This window comes from Equus caballus, chromosome 7 (assembly GCF_041296265.1).
Source record: "Equus caballus isolate H_3958 breed thoroughbred chromosome 7, TB-T2T, whole genome shotgun sequence".
In the NCBI taxonomy this organism is placed as follows: Eukaryota; Metazoa; Chordata; class Mammalia; order Perissodactyla; family Equidae; genus Equus; species Equus caballus.
In genome coordinates this window covers 38572076-38589264 of record NC_091690.1, presented here as the reverse complement: position 1 = coordinate 38589264, position 17189 = coordinate 38572076, and the positions used below count along the sequence as shown (strand labels likewise).

General features: G+C 45.4%; 1 protein-coding gene across 1 annotated transcript in view; it reads right to left on the bottom strand.

Annotated features, from left to right (window-relative positions):
• The window catches only part of BARX2 (BARX homeobox 2), a 69143-nt gene extending 59042 nt beyond the window's left edge, over window positions 1-10101 (bottom strand). Inside the window, exon 1 of the mRNA XM_001502635.6 lies at window positions 9433-10101. Within this exon, the coding sequence (XP_001502685.2) occupies window positions 9433-9619 (187 nt within the window). The 5' untranslated portion in view covers window positions 9620-10101. The remainder of the gene's footprint in view (window positions 1-9432) is intronic.
• Between the last annotated feature and the right edge of the window lie 7088 nt (window positions 10102-17189).

Below are 17189 nucleotides of genomic sequence, written 5' to 3'. Positions count from 1 at the left end.
AGCCAGCTTAGATGCCAATATCAACATTCTTCTTCCCTGCGAAGAAGCTACATTTTAACATTTTTAGATTCTTTGGTATTCACAGCTGCTCCTAGACAATTTTTTTAAGTTAAATTGTCAATAACAATGGATCACTGGTCAAAGGCCACGGGTGATACAGCACCTCAGCAAATGCAGATGAAAGCAAGATGCAATCAAGGGCAATTTATTGTGATGCTAAAATTCGTTAAGAAGGGAAAAAAACCTAATGACTCTTGCTTGTATGATTATTGACGTATATTTGGAAAAACAAACAAACACACACTTCACCAGCAATTCCTTCTAGCTCAGACACTGTTTACTCATGCGCCAAAGCATTACTTGGGAGAAGAGCAGTCATCTTGGTGATAAATAATATCCCCACCCAGCCAGGGAGGGATGTGTGGGCCAAGAGCCAATCTCAGAAGGCACAGTATTGTTTTAGTGTGAGTTGTACACATGTCTAATTATAAAGTGTTCTTACTTCCCCACTGTGAGACTGTGTACAAGCAGCTCTGTATTTAAAAGCTTCTGTTTTGGATAGGAAAGCTATTAAGAAAGCCATCAAAAGTTCCACAAGATTAAGAGTTTAATAGATATGTGGGGTCTCCCATACTATCATTTCTCAATGTTTATATTACAAAAAATTTCAAACATACAGAAAAGTACAAAGAATAATGTAACGAACAACTGTGAACCCATGACCAAGCTTTGTCAACTCTTAATGCTTGGCCATATTTACATCAGGATTTTTCTTTTCCTTAATAAATGAATTATTACACAGGAAAATAAACACCTGTGGGTAGCCGTCCCCATCCCATGCCCTTTCCTCCTTAAACAATATATAGTATTAGTTTGCATGTTTTCAAGCATTTACATAAATGGTATCAGACTATAAGTATCAATCTACAACTTGATACTTATATTTCTAAAACTTTTTATAGTTTTAAAACTATATTTCTAAAAACCATATCAATACAAGTAGATTTGGCTCATTTCTTTTCATCACCACATCGAATTTCATTGCATGAATATAGCACATATGATTTTATCTTTTTTCCTTCTGAAAGGCAGTTAGATTGTTTTAGATCTTTCGCTATCATAACACAGAAATGAGCATTCTTATACGTGTCCTTTTTGCACATATAAAATGACTTCTCAAGGCACAAACACAGAGCTGGAAGCACTGAGGTGCAGGGTACGTGCGTATCTGCAGCTTGACTGGTGTTGCCACACGGCTCTCCAAGGTAACTGCGCCAAATACTCCTCCCACCATCAGTGTGTGAGAATGTCTGTTGCTCCACATCCTTGTCATCAATCAACCCTCCTCTGCCATTCTTTCACTTTTGTCTATCTGATGGGTGTGAAATGGTTATCTCATTTTAATTTGCATTTTCCCGATTACCAGTGAGGCAGGACATCCCTTCAGGTTTAGTGGCCATCTAGATCTTCATTTCTATGAACTGCCAGTTTTTCTACTTGCCTTTTTCCTCATTGCTTTGTAAGAGATCTTTATATATTCTGTGACTTTGGGAGAGTTACTTAACTTCTCAGCTTCCCATCAGTAAAGCGGAGCTAATAATACCTCTCTCTTTAGGGATGATTCAAAGCTGATCATAAAGACTTAGACCAGAGCCTATTACACGGTAGGCACTCAAAAAAATAGTCACTCTTTCTATTATTGTTAGGTATAAGAATAAGAAATTTCAGGGTGTAAAGTATTTCTAGCATTTCTGAAAAATTTGTAGCTCCCTTTGGGATAAGCATGCAGGTTTCAGGTTGAGGAGTCTCAGCAACTCTCCTTGGCCAGGCTATTTCCCCACAATACAGAGACATAATATTCAGACTCCGTTGTTTTAAGCTACCATGAGGAAAAGTGGAAAACTGATTCCCCTAGATATTGCTTAAACTAAACATTGAAGATGCACTTCCTTCAATCCACAGGTGGCTGTCACCTCGTCTGTGAAATGACCAAGATCCTGAATTTCAACAATGGTTAAGTTACAGAGTGAAAAGAACTGCAGGGAGCGGGAGGTGGATGGTGGAGATGGCAGGTGCGTCAGCATTAGGGCGCTGGTGGGCGTTCCTGCGAGGGAAGCAGAGCCATGACTTTGCGAGATTCCACCAGGCCCAAGACCATTCCATTTCCCCACATGTCATAAGCGATCCTTGAGTAAGAAAAGCAAAATGACAATCATCAAACCACTTTTCACACACAGAAGTTGTTTTTCTTAATAATGGCCAAAAGTCCACTGATACCACCCAAGTGAAGCCAATCCTATTTCATGTACACTGTGAAAATACTTATCTACCCCCAATATCCAGAAGAACACACTCCCAAGGACATGTTGGTAAGCTAGAGAGATGCAACAAAAAGGAACCGCATAAGCTTCTCTACTTGGACCCTTAACATATTTGGTCTGGTGTTGAGATCCTCTCAGATTGGCTTCTATTCAGTTGCATCCTAACCTTTTCTTGGAGAAAGCCCATGGTCATCTTTATGAACTCTGCCAGTGGAGTCAGAAAACATATATAGCTGTCCCCCAGGCCTATCAAGTAGTCCTGCCTCAGCTTCAACTGGTGACTGGCAGGGTCCCTTTTCAGATGTACTTGTATATCATCTAACATTCAGAATTATCTCCCTCCATATTTAATTTCAACTGGCACAAAAGAAACCAGAGATTAGCCTTAGCAACTAAAGAAAGACGCCCTCTATCCTCCTGACTTCTTCAGAGCAATAATGTATAAGAGTCGACTCCAGCCCAAATACAATTAAACCATCTTCTGATGTGTATCGGGGTGCACAGCATTCTTCCCTAAATGTGTGCCAAGTTTCCACTTTCAAGAAGTTAAACTGCCATATAAAAATGCCGCGGTGATGATGAGTAATTAGACGCTGTAATGGAAAATTAACTGTGTTTTTATTTAGAGCATTAATTTTAACAAGACATTTCTTTTTCTAACTGTTATTAAACTGCAATAAAAATAAATGGAATCCTGAGGGTTTGCAAAGTTTTCTGGGTAAAAAACAAACAAACAAACAACAACCCTGTCTTCCTGGAACCATTGTATTTATTTTGTTAATACCACCAACTTTGCACAAGGTCCTGATCTGAACCCCACTATTAATACGTTCTAATGCCAATTCTAATCTTGTCGTCCATGCTGTGGAGGAGGAAACAACCTTTCCACCCTCACAGGCAGCTAAAACAGAAGCAGGTCCCGGCCAGGCAGGACAGAGGGGCTTCACCACACATGGAGAGTTTTCCCCTGAATATCCTCAGTCTTCTCTTCTTGTTTTCTCTTTGTCCTGCTGCTTCCAAGAGAAGTGTGCCGCTGGCAGCAGGGCTGCTCGTGACAGTTCTGTGAGCGCCCGTGGGCTCCAGGAAGCTCTCAGTTAGAAGAAGGCCAACCCGGCCGTGGGTGTGGGGTTCACCTCTGGTGCCACACGAAAAACACCAGCTCCACGAGACAGGAAGGTAAAGAAGTATTCCCCAAAAGAGAACGTAAAACAAGGCTTGACTCTAAACATCTCATCCAAATCCTCGCAGCCCTCTAACCGTATTCCAGGTAAGAGTTTGTCAACAGACTTAGCTACAGGGCCCAATTTAACGTCACTCTGGAGCAGGACAAGGCGCGGGTATGGCGGGGCAGGCGCCACAACCCACACAAGTTCACAGGCTTCATACAAACGGGGAGCCTGGGACCATGTGACCCACCTAGCATTCATCTCTGTGCCTCTTCCTCCCTGAGCTCAAAAGAAAGTGTGAATAACAGCTAAAAATGCTTCTGGCTTACATTTATTCAGTCCTCCACAGTGAACGCTAAGTGCTGGGCAGGGCCAGGCTCTGGGTCTCTTCCCTTAAGGGGCCCCAGCATGTGTCCAAGTAAAAGCAGCGTTTTCACTCTCCGTGCCCTGACCGCAGACGTTCAGAAGGCACCTTTGTTCTGCCCACAGCCACGCTGAGGGCCACCGGGCTACGTACAAGCTGAATCGAGCGGCTTTGAGAGTTTCAAAGAAACCCACTCTTTTTCTTTTTCCCTATTCCTTCCTTCTTTTCATTTTAATCTCTCTTTACAATTTAAACAACACGTTACAGTCCTTGCTGCTTTTCATACGGATTCCTGGGATATATTAAACTCAACCATCTTTTCACTTAGATTCCTGAGGTGTGTTAAAATGAGCAACTTCATACCATCCACGCTTGTATCGCAAATTCAGTTTTCAATCCACAGGTACAAGCGACAAGGACACTAGCATATCTGTAGGAAACTGGCTTCATAAAAGAGTTCCTATATATACAATTTCATTTGAGTTGTACTTAGGGAGGTGAACATGACAATTTTGCTGGTTTTACACCCTTTGTGTGGATTTTGAAGAGAAAACTCCATATGGTGAGCAAAAGTATCAAGTTGTCACCGTGTTCCGCATCCCAATTCCAAAGTGCCTGTCGTGGGCTCCAGCGAACGACAAAGACAGGCTTGTGAGTGGTTCTACAAACAGTTTAGAGAAATTTTTTAAATATCCCAACTGTTAGTCAAGATTCAGAATAAACTTAAAAATAATAGACACAATAACAGTGCCATCACCAAGCAAGTGTAAATATTTGTTGAATGAAATTATTGAATGAAATGATGCTGAAGATTATAGACACTTGGAGAGGCACTTTAACTTGTGAACTAAATTTCTAGTCATTTTCTCATTTACTGTTAGAAAAATCAGAGCCAGAGAAGAAACTACTAATGAACTATTCACTCGTTAAAACTGACTCCTAGGGAATCCCTCAGCCTCTCTATTTACCAAAGGAGTTATACAATTTAAGAGGCGATGAGACAACAGCTGGGGATCCCAAAAGAGCTCAGCTCCAAACATATTTTAATCCTAGCTGAGTCCCGTATCCTGTGCATCCCTCGATGTATTTACCCTTCGAATGGGAACAGAAGCTGTTATGAGTAATTGTAACAAAAGCCTATTTGCCTCTGGCAGAAATACAAATGCTTGTTGATAACGATCATTTTCCCAAACCCCAGTTTACATTTGTCCTTCAACATTCCAGGCCCAACTCCGAGGTTCCTAAGATCCTACAGGTTTCAGGCTCCCACAAAAGACCTTGCGAGCCGAGATTTGGGAACTTCCTGGAGCCCACTCCATGCAGCAGCAGCCGGCTCCCTGACTCCCAAAGAAGCCACTATATAGGTCCACACCTCGTTCCATTTGTCACTGGGAGGATGCCCAATCTTTGTGATAAAAATGAACCCAAGGACACCACCCCAAAGAACTAGTTTCTTGTGGACCCACCAAAGGATAAAATGTTCTCAATGCCACCTCCTAAGATAAACATCCTTCTCCAAATGCCCCTTTTAATTGCCTGGTTGATTATCCCTTGGGTGTGACTATACACTTGTCTCCCAGGTGTGCAACCCAGTTGGAAAAGTCCTCCTGAGTTCTGAGCACCCTCACAAGAAGGGCAGTGGTGTAGAGCATGGACTGAAACTATGTTCAGGCACTGACGTGACTCGAGCACTTAGCAAAAAAGGTATCTTCTACTTGGGGAGAGTCGTCTATAATCTCCGTGCTCCCTTCCAGCTCTATATCTCAACAGTCAGCTCTGGAAGACTGGCCACCGAAGGTCACCAAGAGATTCGGCAGAGCCACTCTGCCAGAGAAGGGGAGAGGAACCAGACTACAGGTTTTAGTGGAGTAAATAAAAGGCGAGTGCTGGCCACAGGCTGTAAAATGTCCAAATATCTACAATCGCCTTCCCTACGTGCATGTGCAAGGCCAGGGTGATTCCAGGTTGTAATTAATTACCCGAGGTTAGGTAAATTGTTACATCCTTGTTTTTGTGAAGCAAGTTACTCATTTTTTCCAAATACCTCTCAAATTTAGAAACTGCCTGTTTCTAAAGATCAAACTGAAAGAAAGATCCTTCAAAAATGACCGTGCCGATACATCTGCAATTTATTCTGTCCTGAGAAGCCAGGTTTTTCAAGTGACTCTTCTACCAAGAAACATTAATCGCAACCAGAAAAATAAAACAATGCACTTGAGAGGCAAATGGTATTTACGATACCATAAACTGTGCTGTATTTCTGGCCCTCAATCACTGTCAATGTTCCAGTGTTTATGAGAGATTGTTACCGATTTCTAAATGGCAATATATTTCCATTCTGAATGAGGATTACTGTTCTCAGATTTTTAAAAAAGACCAACATGTTATTACTAAATTAATTCTAAGCATATTCCACATCTCATTAATGGTCTGAATAACAAAACTGTTTTCAAATGGAGGCTCTCTTCAGGGTTAGTTTTTCAAATTTTATTTTAAATTTAATGGCAAACATTCCTTTAGTTTGGCTTAAAAGGAAAGGATTCCCGTTCTCAATGTCTGTTACATGATGTAGGAGATTTATTGAGAAACAAATAAATTTAGAGACAGCTTTGTAGATTAAAAGTACTGCATTTATAATAAGAAAGGGCCTGTCAACATGAGCAATTGTTTTGAAGATGAGAATTCCATCAAGGTTAGAGTGTCTAATAATAAATTACTGCTCAGGTGATTATTTGCCTGATGAAAAACGTTTCCATTTCTCAGTTTACTTGAATACATGCTCTCCTGCCTGAGGAGATTTGGTATCACACATTGACACTGAGACTGCTAAATCTAAGCAACATGGAAACTTTAATTATGTAGAGGCTTTTTAAACGCCCTAGCTTTCTTTCCACCCCAATTTTACATACTTACTGTGCAGCGTGGTAACTTTTATCTTAGTTTTCATTATTTTACCTGACAAAGTTCACTTCTATTAGTTATTTAAATCTTAAAACTGCAAACCAAAGGACGAGAAAGCTCAGGAATTTTAGTTTCAATTTATGCCTTTCACTTGATTGGAACTTTTTATGCACTGGTTCCACTAAAAGTGCTAAATATTTATCTCTACCAGGCAAAAAATATCTATGTAGTTTCATTATGGATGCCAGCAACTTCTTGCTGGTTTTTAATTAATAAAAAAAATACTACGTTCACCCAATCCAAGATTTTTTGTCTTGAACATAACTGTTAAAAACAACAAAAATGCTTTGAAAGTATGGTATTTGCAAAACCCTTGAGGAGTCACTAATGGGATTCCCATGATCTGATACGTGTAAGGCTCGAACTGTAACCGTAAACCCACTGAAGGCTTATGATCCGAAAGCAGCGACTATTGTAGCCAGTTTTTACGGGTTTAATTCCACTGGCAAATCCCACTTTCTATGTTTTAAATCTCAACTAGAGCAAAATCACAACACATTTGCAAAAAAACAATCTCAAGAAAGCAAGCACTGGAACGATGGGGCAAGAAAACCATCGCCAAGAACCACGCCCTCCCACAACCCATCGATGAATTTCAAAAGCTCAAGATCGAGCAAGACTTCTAGTTTGTGACATATGTGCAATTCACCGTTAACACTCACACAACTACATATGAATGATGTTATTTTCCTCTGATTTATTTCCCACACAAGGTTCAATTAAACACTGAACTTACTCAGCCTCGACTGATGACTGGATCACTGTTTTCTGAGGCTATTTATTACTCTTTTTCCAGTATGTTTTCTTCTATGATCCAATTCTATGACTGCTCAAAGCCAGGAGAAGCGGCCTCAAATCAGTCAAAGCAGGGCAAAAGGCACTAGAACTTCTGCCAGCACTCCTCTGCACCTGTGCGTTCAGGAGAAGTTGTTCTCTTCTGTCCAGGGAACCTCCAAGTAGGCAATGTCTGAGCAGGGTGCATTGAGATTTGTGATTAAAGGGGATCTTCTCTTTTTCCTCAAAGGGATTCGAATTATTGTAGCAAATACTTACTTACGCTCAAAACAAGATTCAGCCTGCCTCCCCTTTCCAATATAAACGCAGACTACTCATCCAAGGTCTACACATAGCAGACGCAACTAAACGTAAAATATCAATGTTAAGGATATCGATCTTGTTTCTAAAACTTCTTGTTTGTTTCTTGTTTTGTATATTTCTTGGTTTTTAAAATTCAGTATTACGAGTCTTGTTACGAGCGAGCAGGCCTAATTCCACCTTACAGACAAAACTTATTTTACAAAGGTGCAACTGAATACAGTATTTTTATAACCAAATACATGTAGAAACATCTTGGTTTTTTAAAAGAACTTTACTGTATGTGTTTACATACATATTCACTGATTGTCCTATAGGGACTATCAACAGAACCAACAGAAAATACAGGATTCCAAGCATCGTGCACGTGCACTAGAAGCTTTTGGCCTGAATGTTCCAAAAATGTCTTTCAAAGATACTGCCTAGCATCTATACAGAAACTGAAATATAGTGATGTACACCTGAAATTTACACAATGTTGTAAGCCAATATGACCTCAATAAAAGATTTAAAAAAAAACACTGTTAGTTCTTCACTTTATTTTTTCAATGTAAGTATAATTAAATTAATTTACTTCATGCCACCCATGCAACAAACATAACCTCAAAGGTTCTTTTGGTTTGGAAATACTAAATGTCTCCTTTAGTTGAAAGCATAGTCAATAACTTTTTTGATAAAAATTGCCTCAACTTCTATTTTTGCTATACCTACATTTTGATAAATCCTTAGAATGCCAGGGCACTTTGAAATTTGTAACTTCTCTTAATATAGTCAACGTTTAAAAAATACCTTTGGATTTATTTTCTGCATAAACCTAGGGTTTTTTCAATATATTTATTAAGTGCACTTTATCTTTATTATCGGCCTCATCTCTTGTGGATAAAGGAAACCAGATTTGAGGAATGTTTTTATCTCTGTTGTATTTTAGTCACTTAAAAAAAAAAACGGGGGTTGACCTCCTCAGCTTGCACCACAAGGCGACGTATTCCAGAACTACTTCTCCAGAGGGAGAGCCTTCTAAGTAAAGTTCAGTGAATTCAGGAGTTTGTTGAGAGCTTTAGGATACTGATTTACTTATAAAATTCCCCGTGGAGCCCGGAGGAGGTCGGACAAGTTAACTCAAGGTGAGAAGCAACGCTACTTCCTGAAACAATGATTTAGGCGCTGGCCCTGGTCGTGTTTGAACTTTTGGACTGAACCACTTCGGCGCTGGGAAGGAGGAAGCGGTCTCCGGCGAGCAGGATCAGCAGGCGTTGCACCAGCGGCCCACTCTTAGGGGCTCGCCGCCTTCACTTCATTTCCACCCTTGCCTTGGACACCAAGCCTGGCCCTTCCCAGGTTGCAAACGCCTTTGCAATCCCGCTGCTGACGAATCTAGTCCCTTTGCATGGGCACAGGAAAAGAATCCCCGGGCCCCTTCCTCTCGCCCTCGGGTGCGAGGACAGAGGCGGTGAAACGCCCGAAACGGACGGGAAAGCCACCGCACCTCACTAATCCCCCGGTACAGGAATGCAGGGCGTCTTACCGGTACAGGAATGCAGGGGCTTGGGTCGCACGACCAGCGACGGGCACACGGAGTAGAGGGAAAGTTTCTCAAAGTAGTCACAGGTCTCCTTGGAGAGAATCTCGTCGATCATGAAAGTCTTGTAGCGCCGCCTGGCTGCTTTGAGCTGGCCGGGCGAGCTCAGCCTCAGCTCCGCGTGGCAGTGCATGGTGAGCCGGGGCGAGCGCCCGCCGGCCCGAGCGCGGCTGCGAGTGCCCGGCCGGCCGGGGCCGCAGGGGCTGGCGCCCGCGGGAGCTTCAGCCCGGCTCCTGGGCAGCCGGGGAGGCAGCGGGGCTCGGGAGGCGCGCGGAGGGGAGCGGGCACCGGGCGTGCCGGCCGCGCGTCTAGACCCACCCGCAGATCAGCATCTTCGCGGAGCCTTTTTGGGACAGCGCAGCTGTCAATCAGCGCGCGCTTCCTGCAGGGCCCTGTGCGGAGTCGCGCCGAGGGCCGGCCGCCGAGGGGCGTCGGCGCCCACCCCGCCCTGCCCGCCTGTGCAACCGGGGCGCGGACCTGCGCGCCTCGTGCCCGCCGCTCTCGCTCGCCTCGTCCCGCCTCTCAGTGTCTCGCGCTCCTCTGCCTGCCTCTCTATTTTAAGACACTCGCTTTGGCTTTCCTCCCCGCCCCCCTCCTGGGACAAGCTCCAGGTGTGTGTGCAGAGTGTGCGCGCTCCTGTGTGCGCGCGGTGCGGGGAGCGCGCACCGCCCCCGCCTGCGGGCCAGGTCCTGGCGGACAGCTGCTCCGGGCCGCGTCCCAAGCGCACCTCCTTCATGCGGGTGTTGCCACTGCCGCGCCTCACTCCCGCCGCCGGCAACCTGGCAGGCGGGCACGTCCAGGTCTCCTACTAGAGAGAAGTCGAGTCCTCGCCGAGGCCCCCAAGACTGCGAACCACAGAGCCGGCGCCCTCCCAGGACAGTGTGCCTTTCTCCTTCCCCGCGTGGACCCCCAAGGGCCGTCTCCCGAGCCCCACGGCCTCCCGTCTCGTCCCCTGCGAGCCGAGCCCGCGCGCTCCGAGCATGGGGCGTTTGCGCCGAGCTTGCAAACTTGACTGCAGCACGGAGATCCCAAACCGTAAATGACCCTTTCCTTGTCCGTTATCCCAATAATAAACTGGTTTTTTTTTTTGAAAAAAGTAATCAACAAAAGTGTGCGTTCTTTTTTATCTTTAAACTCTGTTCATAAACTTTTTCGTCGCCAGAAGGGCCAGCGCAGCGCAATCCAAGGTGCCAGTGGGCCCTCGGGCAGTCGGTCCCCTTCGCGGCTGCTCCCAGCGCCGGAGACTCCCGGCAGCGCGGCTTTCGTTCTCCGAGTCCTTCCCGACGCGTAGGATTTGGGGAACCACGAAGACACGTGTTTATTAGGTGATTTGCCTTCCTCCTTCTGGGCTCCTAACCTCCGAGCCTATTCCACTCAATATCTGCACCAACTTTTGTTTTCAACTGGAATTGGTGGACGAGGGGTACCCCCAGCCAGCCTCTGCTCCCGGGGCGGCTCGCGGTGCCTGCGTCCTGCCACAGCGCCCCGCGGTCGGCAGAAATCGCCCCGTGGCGCCGGTTTCCCACGATTTTGTCTCCGAATTCGTGTGCATGGGGCCGGAAGGAAAATGCACGATAGGGAGGTTGAGAACTATAGACGCGGATTTCTCCGAGACCGATTTTGGGGCTGGCGACATCTCGCTCAAAACCTGGAAGCCTCCTGGAGTCGCGGCGGGATTGCTGCGGAGCCGCTTGCCCAGGAGCCTGAGTGGCGCGGAAGCAAGTCGACGCGTGCGCCTGGGCCGGGGGTTCAGCTCAGAGGGAAGGGGCACACCTGGAGAACTAATAATTAGGCACTTAGAGAAAATAGGCAGTAATAACCGAATCTGAGCCCAGTATTAGACATGGCCCCCAATGCATCTTGGAGGATCTTCATTACCGAAGTGTTTGTGTGTGCTCTGGCTCCCCTCTCCTCCCGTCCTCTCCTTTTAGAATTGTTTTCATTTATTCTCCTTCTCCATGCAGTGGCAGCTCGGGGGCCCGCGAGAACTGCGGCTGGGTGACCCTGGCGCGCCCCCGCCTCTGGTGAACGGCCCCGGCAGCCTGTCCGCTGTCCCGCGCGGGGCGGAGGACCGCGCCCGTCTCGGCCGCAGCACCGCCGCCCGGCGCCTCGACCCAGGGCTTCTCCCGGGCGCGGGCGACGAGCCTGTTCCGCGCAGCAAGCCGGGGACGGGTCCCAGGGGCGCAGTGTTCGCGCCAAGGACAATCTTGGGTGGGGAGTCATATTTTTCCCCTGGCAAGTGCGGAGCTATTGGTAGCCGCCGAGAAACGGAGTGTTTGGCGGCATTCGAGAATGGCGCGATGTGGGCGCGACTCCACGGGCAGCGCGGACTTCGAGGCGTTCTCGAGCGCTTGTGGCCCAGAGCCTGAGCGACAGCCTCTCCGTTACACCGGGCGACCCTGAGTGTTACCCTTTTGGACTCTGTCAGGCCTTGCCGTGCGCTCACAAAATGCGCGCGCTCTCGGTCACTATTCGGGGCCCTGTCTTTGCTCTGCCCTCCTTTTCCTCAACCTCTTTTCTCCCCCTCCAGTCTTATTTTCCCCTCTCAGGCTTCCCAGTCCTTTCCCCGCCACTAACTCCTTTCCTCTTCTCCCTCCCATCTCTCCCTTCCCCCCACTGTTCCCGGCCCTTTCGGCCTCCTCTCCTCTGTCTAACTTCCCCCCTTCTCTTTTTTCTCTCTTCTGTCCTCCCTTTTCTTCTCCCCATATTCCATCCGAGTTTCTCTTTTTCTTTCTTCCCTTCTCTTTCTTTCCTTCTTTCTCCTCCTTCCCTCTCTACAGACCCGATCTGGAGCCGCGCTCTTGTGCCCCCGTGTCGCGGCGCTGCCACACAGAAAGCTGCAGGCAGCTCACAGGCGGGGACAGCGCCAAAGCCCCAGCCGCCCGGCCGGAATCGGCCTCGCCTCTGCGCGCAGCGCCCTGCAGCCCCCTCACTCCTCACTCCTGCCGGCTTTCATTCGACCACATACAAAATTCGCTCAGACTCTCCTGCAGACTGTCGTTTGATTTGAAGTCTGCAGTGTTTTAAATAGCTAAAGAAGTAAAAAAACAGTTCGATTAAACTCCTTGGATTTTCCATCTTTACTATTTTCTACCACAGAGGCAGGAAGTCTCAGAGAGGGTCTGAGGGCCGGAGTCCCCAGGTGTAGTGAAGAGAGAGATTCCGGATCTTGGAGTCTGGGGCCTTGAGTTCTCTGTTGCTTATAAACAAAGCTGAGCCTCGGGTTTTTCATTTGTAAATAGTCATCAGAATACCAACTTCACAAGGTTGGCCTTTCATAATCCATGCCTTTACACAAGCTGTTCCCTTTGTGGGAATGCCCTCCACACCCTGTCCCCTCCCTCCTTCTCTGCCTGAAAAACTAGTTCAAGACCCACCTCAAATGTCACCTCCTCTCTGCAGTTTCCCCACTCCCCAAGGCTGTCCTCCGCGGCTCTTCTACCTGGATCTTAGGGGTTCCTTTACTGTGCTGTTGTCTTTTGCATGTCTATTTCACCCACTGGACAATGAACTGATGGCCCTGTGTGTTATTATTCAGCTAGTGTCACCAATACCAGTATATTAGTAGGTTCTGAGTAAATGCGTCATGAATAAATGAATGCGTGACAGTTGGGATAATTATATAATCTGTGTGACAGATGCAAGCCCATGGTGGGACTTCAACTCTTAACTATTCGTACTGAATTTGTCTTTCTCCTTGAATGAGTCAGTCTCTTCCTCTCTCCTTCCTCCATGCTTTATTTTTTAGCAGTGACATTAGCCCACTTCCCATTTTGCTTGTCGTCCTCTTTTCACTCTCTTTCTCTTGCTCTCAGGCTGTTAAGGGCTTCTGTGGGAGGAAGCACACCCCAGCTGTCAATCAAGAAGTAAGACTTTGGTCAGGAGTAGTCAGGGGTTTAGTTTCCAATATTAATGAAGTGCCTGGAACAGCAAACATCTGCCAAAGAGACTCAAACCTTTTCCAGCTGCTGGAGACCCACACACACTTGCCAGCCTCCTGTGACTGTAGCCAGGCAGTGTCTGCCTTTTCCTGGGAGGAACACTCCCCGAGAGGGACAAACTCATCTGCACTGAGCTGCCTTAGGAGGGCATGGAAAGGGAGAAAAATTCACACCCTCCAGGAAGCCTCAGGAGATCAGTGCACCTCCCCACGTGTCACACCCCCTCCCCCCCCCAACTAGGACCTCATTCCTGGGGATAGGGCCTGGCCAGAAAGACAGGGACAAGAACACTTTTGCAAAGTTAGGAGGCTCTGACAACCAGAAGCCAAAGAATCCCTCTTTCCTTTTTCAGCTCACGTCCAGTGTCTCCACTCAACCAGAACTCATGACATTTAATAGAACAAAATGGTTTTTAAAAAATCCTAGGGTGACATTCAAATTGCACCTAAGATCAAACCCTAGATGAACTCAGCTTGATTTTTAGTTTAACTCTCCTTTTATGATCTTGGGCTTTGTGTCGATGTAGATATACAGAAGAAGTCAGGACAGAAGTCTTGTAAGTCCCTTCATTCATTCCCGAACATCTTTTCCACCAAGAGAGGAGGGGGGAAGAAAAGCCCTTCCTACATTCTAGTAAAGTGTATTTAATAACTTGCATTTCAGTCGCTAAGTTTTGAAATAGTTTCAGACATGTAAAAGCAAAGTATGGAAAGCCTTGTAAGTTAATATTCCCCTGGGCCCCAGGGCCATGCCAAAACTGCTGTCTGTGGAGCCCAGCATGGCAGCCTCACGTCACAAGAAGTTGTGCAGGGAGGTCAACTTATTTTTAATGATGATATTAATTTACAAAAACTGCTCTCATACGTTGTAAAGCATCTTTTTAAAAGAGGGCACAAATGCAACCCACTTGACAAATAGGCTTGGAAAGGTCTGAATAGGTCCTTCCATCCTTTCTCAAAACATCTTTCTGGAGGAAAAGTTTAAACTGCAAAGAAATTAGACAATGGCTGTATCGACAGAGCGCCGGACATTTACATGAGGAGTGAAACTGCAGTAAATCATCCAAATGTTTCCAAATTTTCAGAAGCTTGGTATACAGATTAAAACCGTTTATTTTATTGATTGCATCCCTCTTCTAAAGGTGCTGCCCTGACGTCAAACAGCTCTTTTCTGCCAAGAGCTTGTGTGGCTCAGTTATCCCGACTGACATAGCCAGGAAAATAAAATTTAATCAGTTCTAGCTTTGTCAAAATGTTGTGAAAATAGATATGGAAGTTTGGAGCGTCATTGGTTTTGAGATTCTTTTTTCTGTATGATATCCCACCATGAATGAGAAAGCTGCAATAAGAGAAAAGAATCACTTGCAAATACACAGTGGAGCGGTGCCCTGGCTGTCAGGGGTAACTGGAAAGAACCTTGAATCAGGCAAACCTGGGTTCCATTCCCAGCCCACTCAGTCAGTAATTTCGCTGACCGCTGGTCTTTAACCATAACATGTGGGCGGTGATGGCCAACTCAGAGGTGTGCTGGAGGATTCCATGGAGCATTGCGTGCACGGCACCAACCCATGAAATGCCAGTCTTCCCACCGCCTTTGCTTTGACTTCAATAAAATAAGCAATTCACTCTCAAAAATCATCACAAAATAAAACTGCATTTTAAAAAGCACCAGAGCTTCTTCCGTTTTATGTGTGTTTGGAGTTGGTTTTTGCTCAATGTTCACAGCCCAGGATCAACGAAGAACTAAGGAGTGGGAGGAGCAGGCGTAGAAGCGCTGGGCTGTCGTTAACTAAAGGAAATGGCCCTGGCCACCAAGAGTCCCTAAGTGCTACTTAACATCTGGCACCTAGAGCCACAGACTCAGCACATCTGCAGGTGTCAATCATTCTAACCAGCACTTCCAAAGAGACTAGCTCATTTATAGTTGTTATGTTTTTTTGTCTGCAAAAAAAAAAAAACCCACCATGATCCTGCACCCACTGGGTGACTTCTCATCCAAATCATCACATTGAATATTTTTATTCTCTCCTTTGCCTCAGGCAGCCCTTGGTTAGGTTTCATGTGAATTCTCTGCAATCTTCCCTAATACAGGGCCAGTCAGCAACCCAGTAAGGCAGGATTTCAAAGAGAACAAGCGGTCAGTCGGTCATTCGCATCGGCTGTTATCAAGGACAAGCAGGTTCCTGTGTCAGCCAGCGCAGGGAAAGACTTGTGGAGCCAGTCTGCCTTCTGAACACATGAAGGAAAAACAACACTCGCAGAGAACTTTGAATGATTAAAGAAATGTGCTGGCGTAATTGTTGGTATGCTAATACAGAGTAATATTTACCAAGAGCACTGGGTACAGTATGCCAATCAGAGAGCATACTGGACTCTGCTCTCCAGGTTCTTAAGAAAAAGGAAGTTTGCACAAACTCCAGGACACAGGCATTAATCACCTACTTTGGTCTAAGTGTAGAGGGTGTGTGTGTGTGTTTTTGTGCGTGTGCACATGTGCGCCTGGGCCCACGCTCTGTAAACTCTTTTTTTTTTTTAGGGGAGTGAAGAGGTGGTAGGAAAAGGGAATGGAAAAAAAGGTAAAGGGGAGGCATGTGAAAATCTTCCTTACTAGACAAATTCAAGAGAAATCCTGAATCTTAGAGGGGAAAAGAAAACGGAGCTAAGTGAGTCATCCAGCCCAGGGTCTCACGTTTGTACCATCTTTCCATCCCATGCTCAGCTGAGGGCAGCAGGCTGTCATGCATGGAAAGAAATGTAGACTGTTTCCTTTTCTAAGAAATAAACCACAATTTGAAGTATTTCTCATGGTGATAGGCTTTTAAGAGAAACTTGACTTCTGTGAGCTATTTATAATGAATATTTTTATCATCAAGAGAGATTACAACACAGCAAATGTGCTCAGAGCGAAATGGAGAATCAAAAGATAACATGGAAAATCCTGGTATTAAGCATTCTTATATGAAATACTCAAAAACTTAGGAAAAATGGCAAATAAAATTTCTGGATAAAGAGTCAAATGAAATTTTGCTTAAATTTTTTCATCTGGGGATTTTTACGCAGAAAAATCTTTCATTTCACTTTGAGCAGACAGCCTCAAGCACAATTTTTATAGACTCTAATGCCGGAGCTTTTCCTTGCTTACTTTCAAAAGTTGCAGGGATACTCAGATCTAAATAGGCTATACGTTACCAAAGTAAATGAATGAGACGGTGCCAATCTCTACGCATTTCAATTACACAAGCAGCCCGCCCTTTTAAATGGGATTTGAAGTCATCACAGAACAGAGAATCCCTAATTCTACTGCCAGTCCACATCCTGATACGTCTACTTAAGTCAATTATTGAGTCTCTTAGATTATGTCTACATAAGCTGCCAAAACATCTGGTCATTTCAATCAGTTCAATAAAACATACTGCCAAGCCAGGGGGGAAAATTAGTCAAATTAGTCATTTAAATAGGCAGAACAGTCGGTTGTTTTCTCAGAGTAGACAGTAAGTAGATATAGCTCAAAAGGTTTTAGTTTTCTCTTTTGAAATCAGAATACAGTTCATAGTTCTGAAGGAGGCTGTGATTTTTATCAGTTAATGTTTGGGAGGTGTTCTGACAGATCTTCAGTCAAAAATGTCATGGGTATGAAGATGACTTAGCCACGTCTCTGAGACAATTCTGTGCTCATTTGAATTCTATGTTCTCAAGGTTGGGACCAAGCCAGAATTAAGCCAGACGGGTGTTTGCTAAACATCGAAAAATAAAAGTAGCAGTA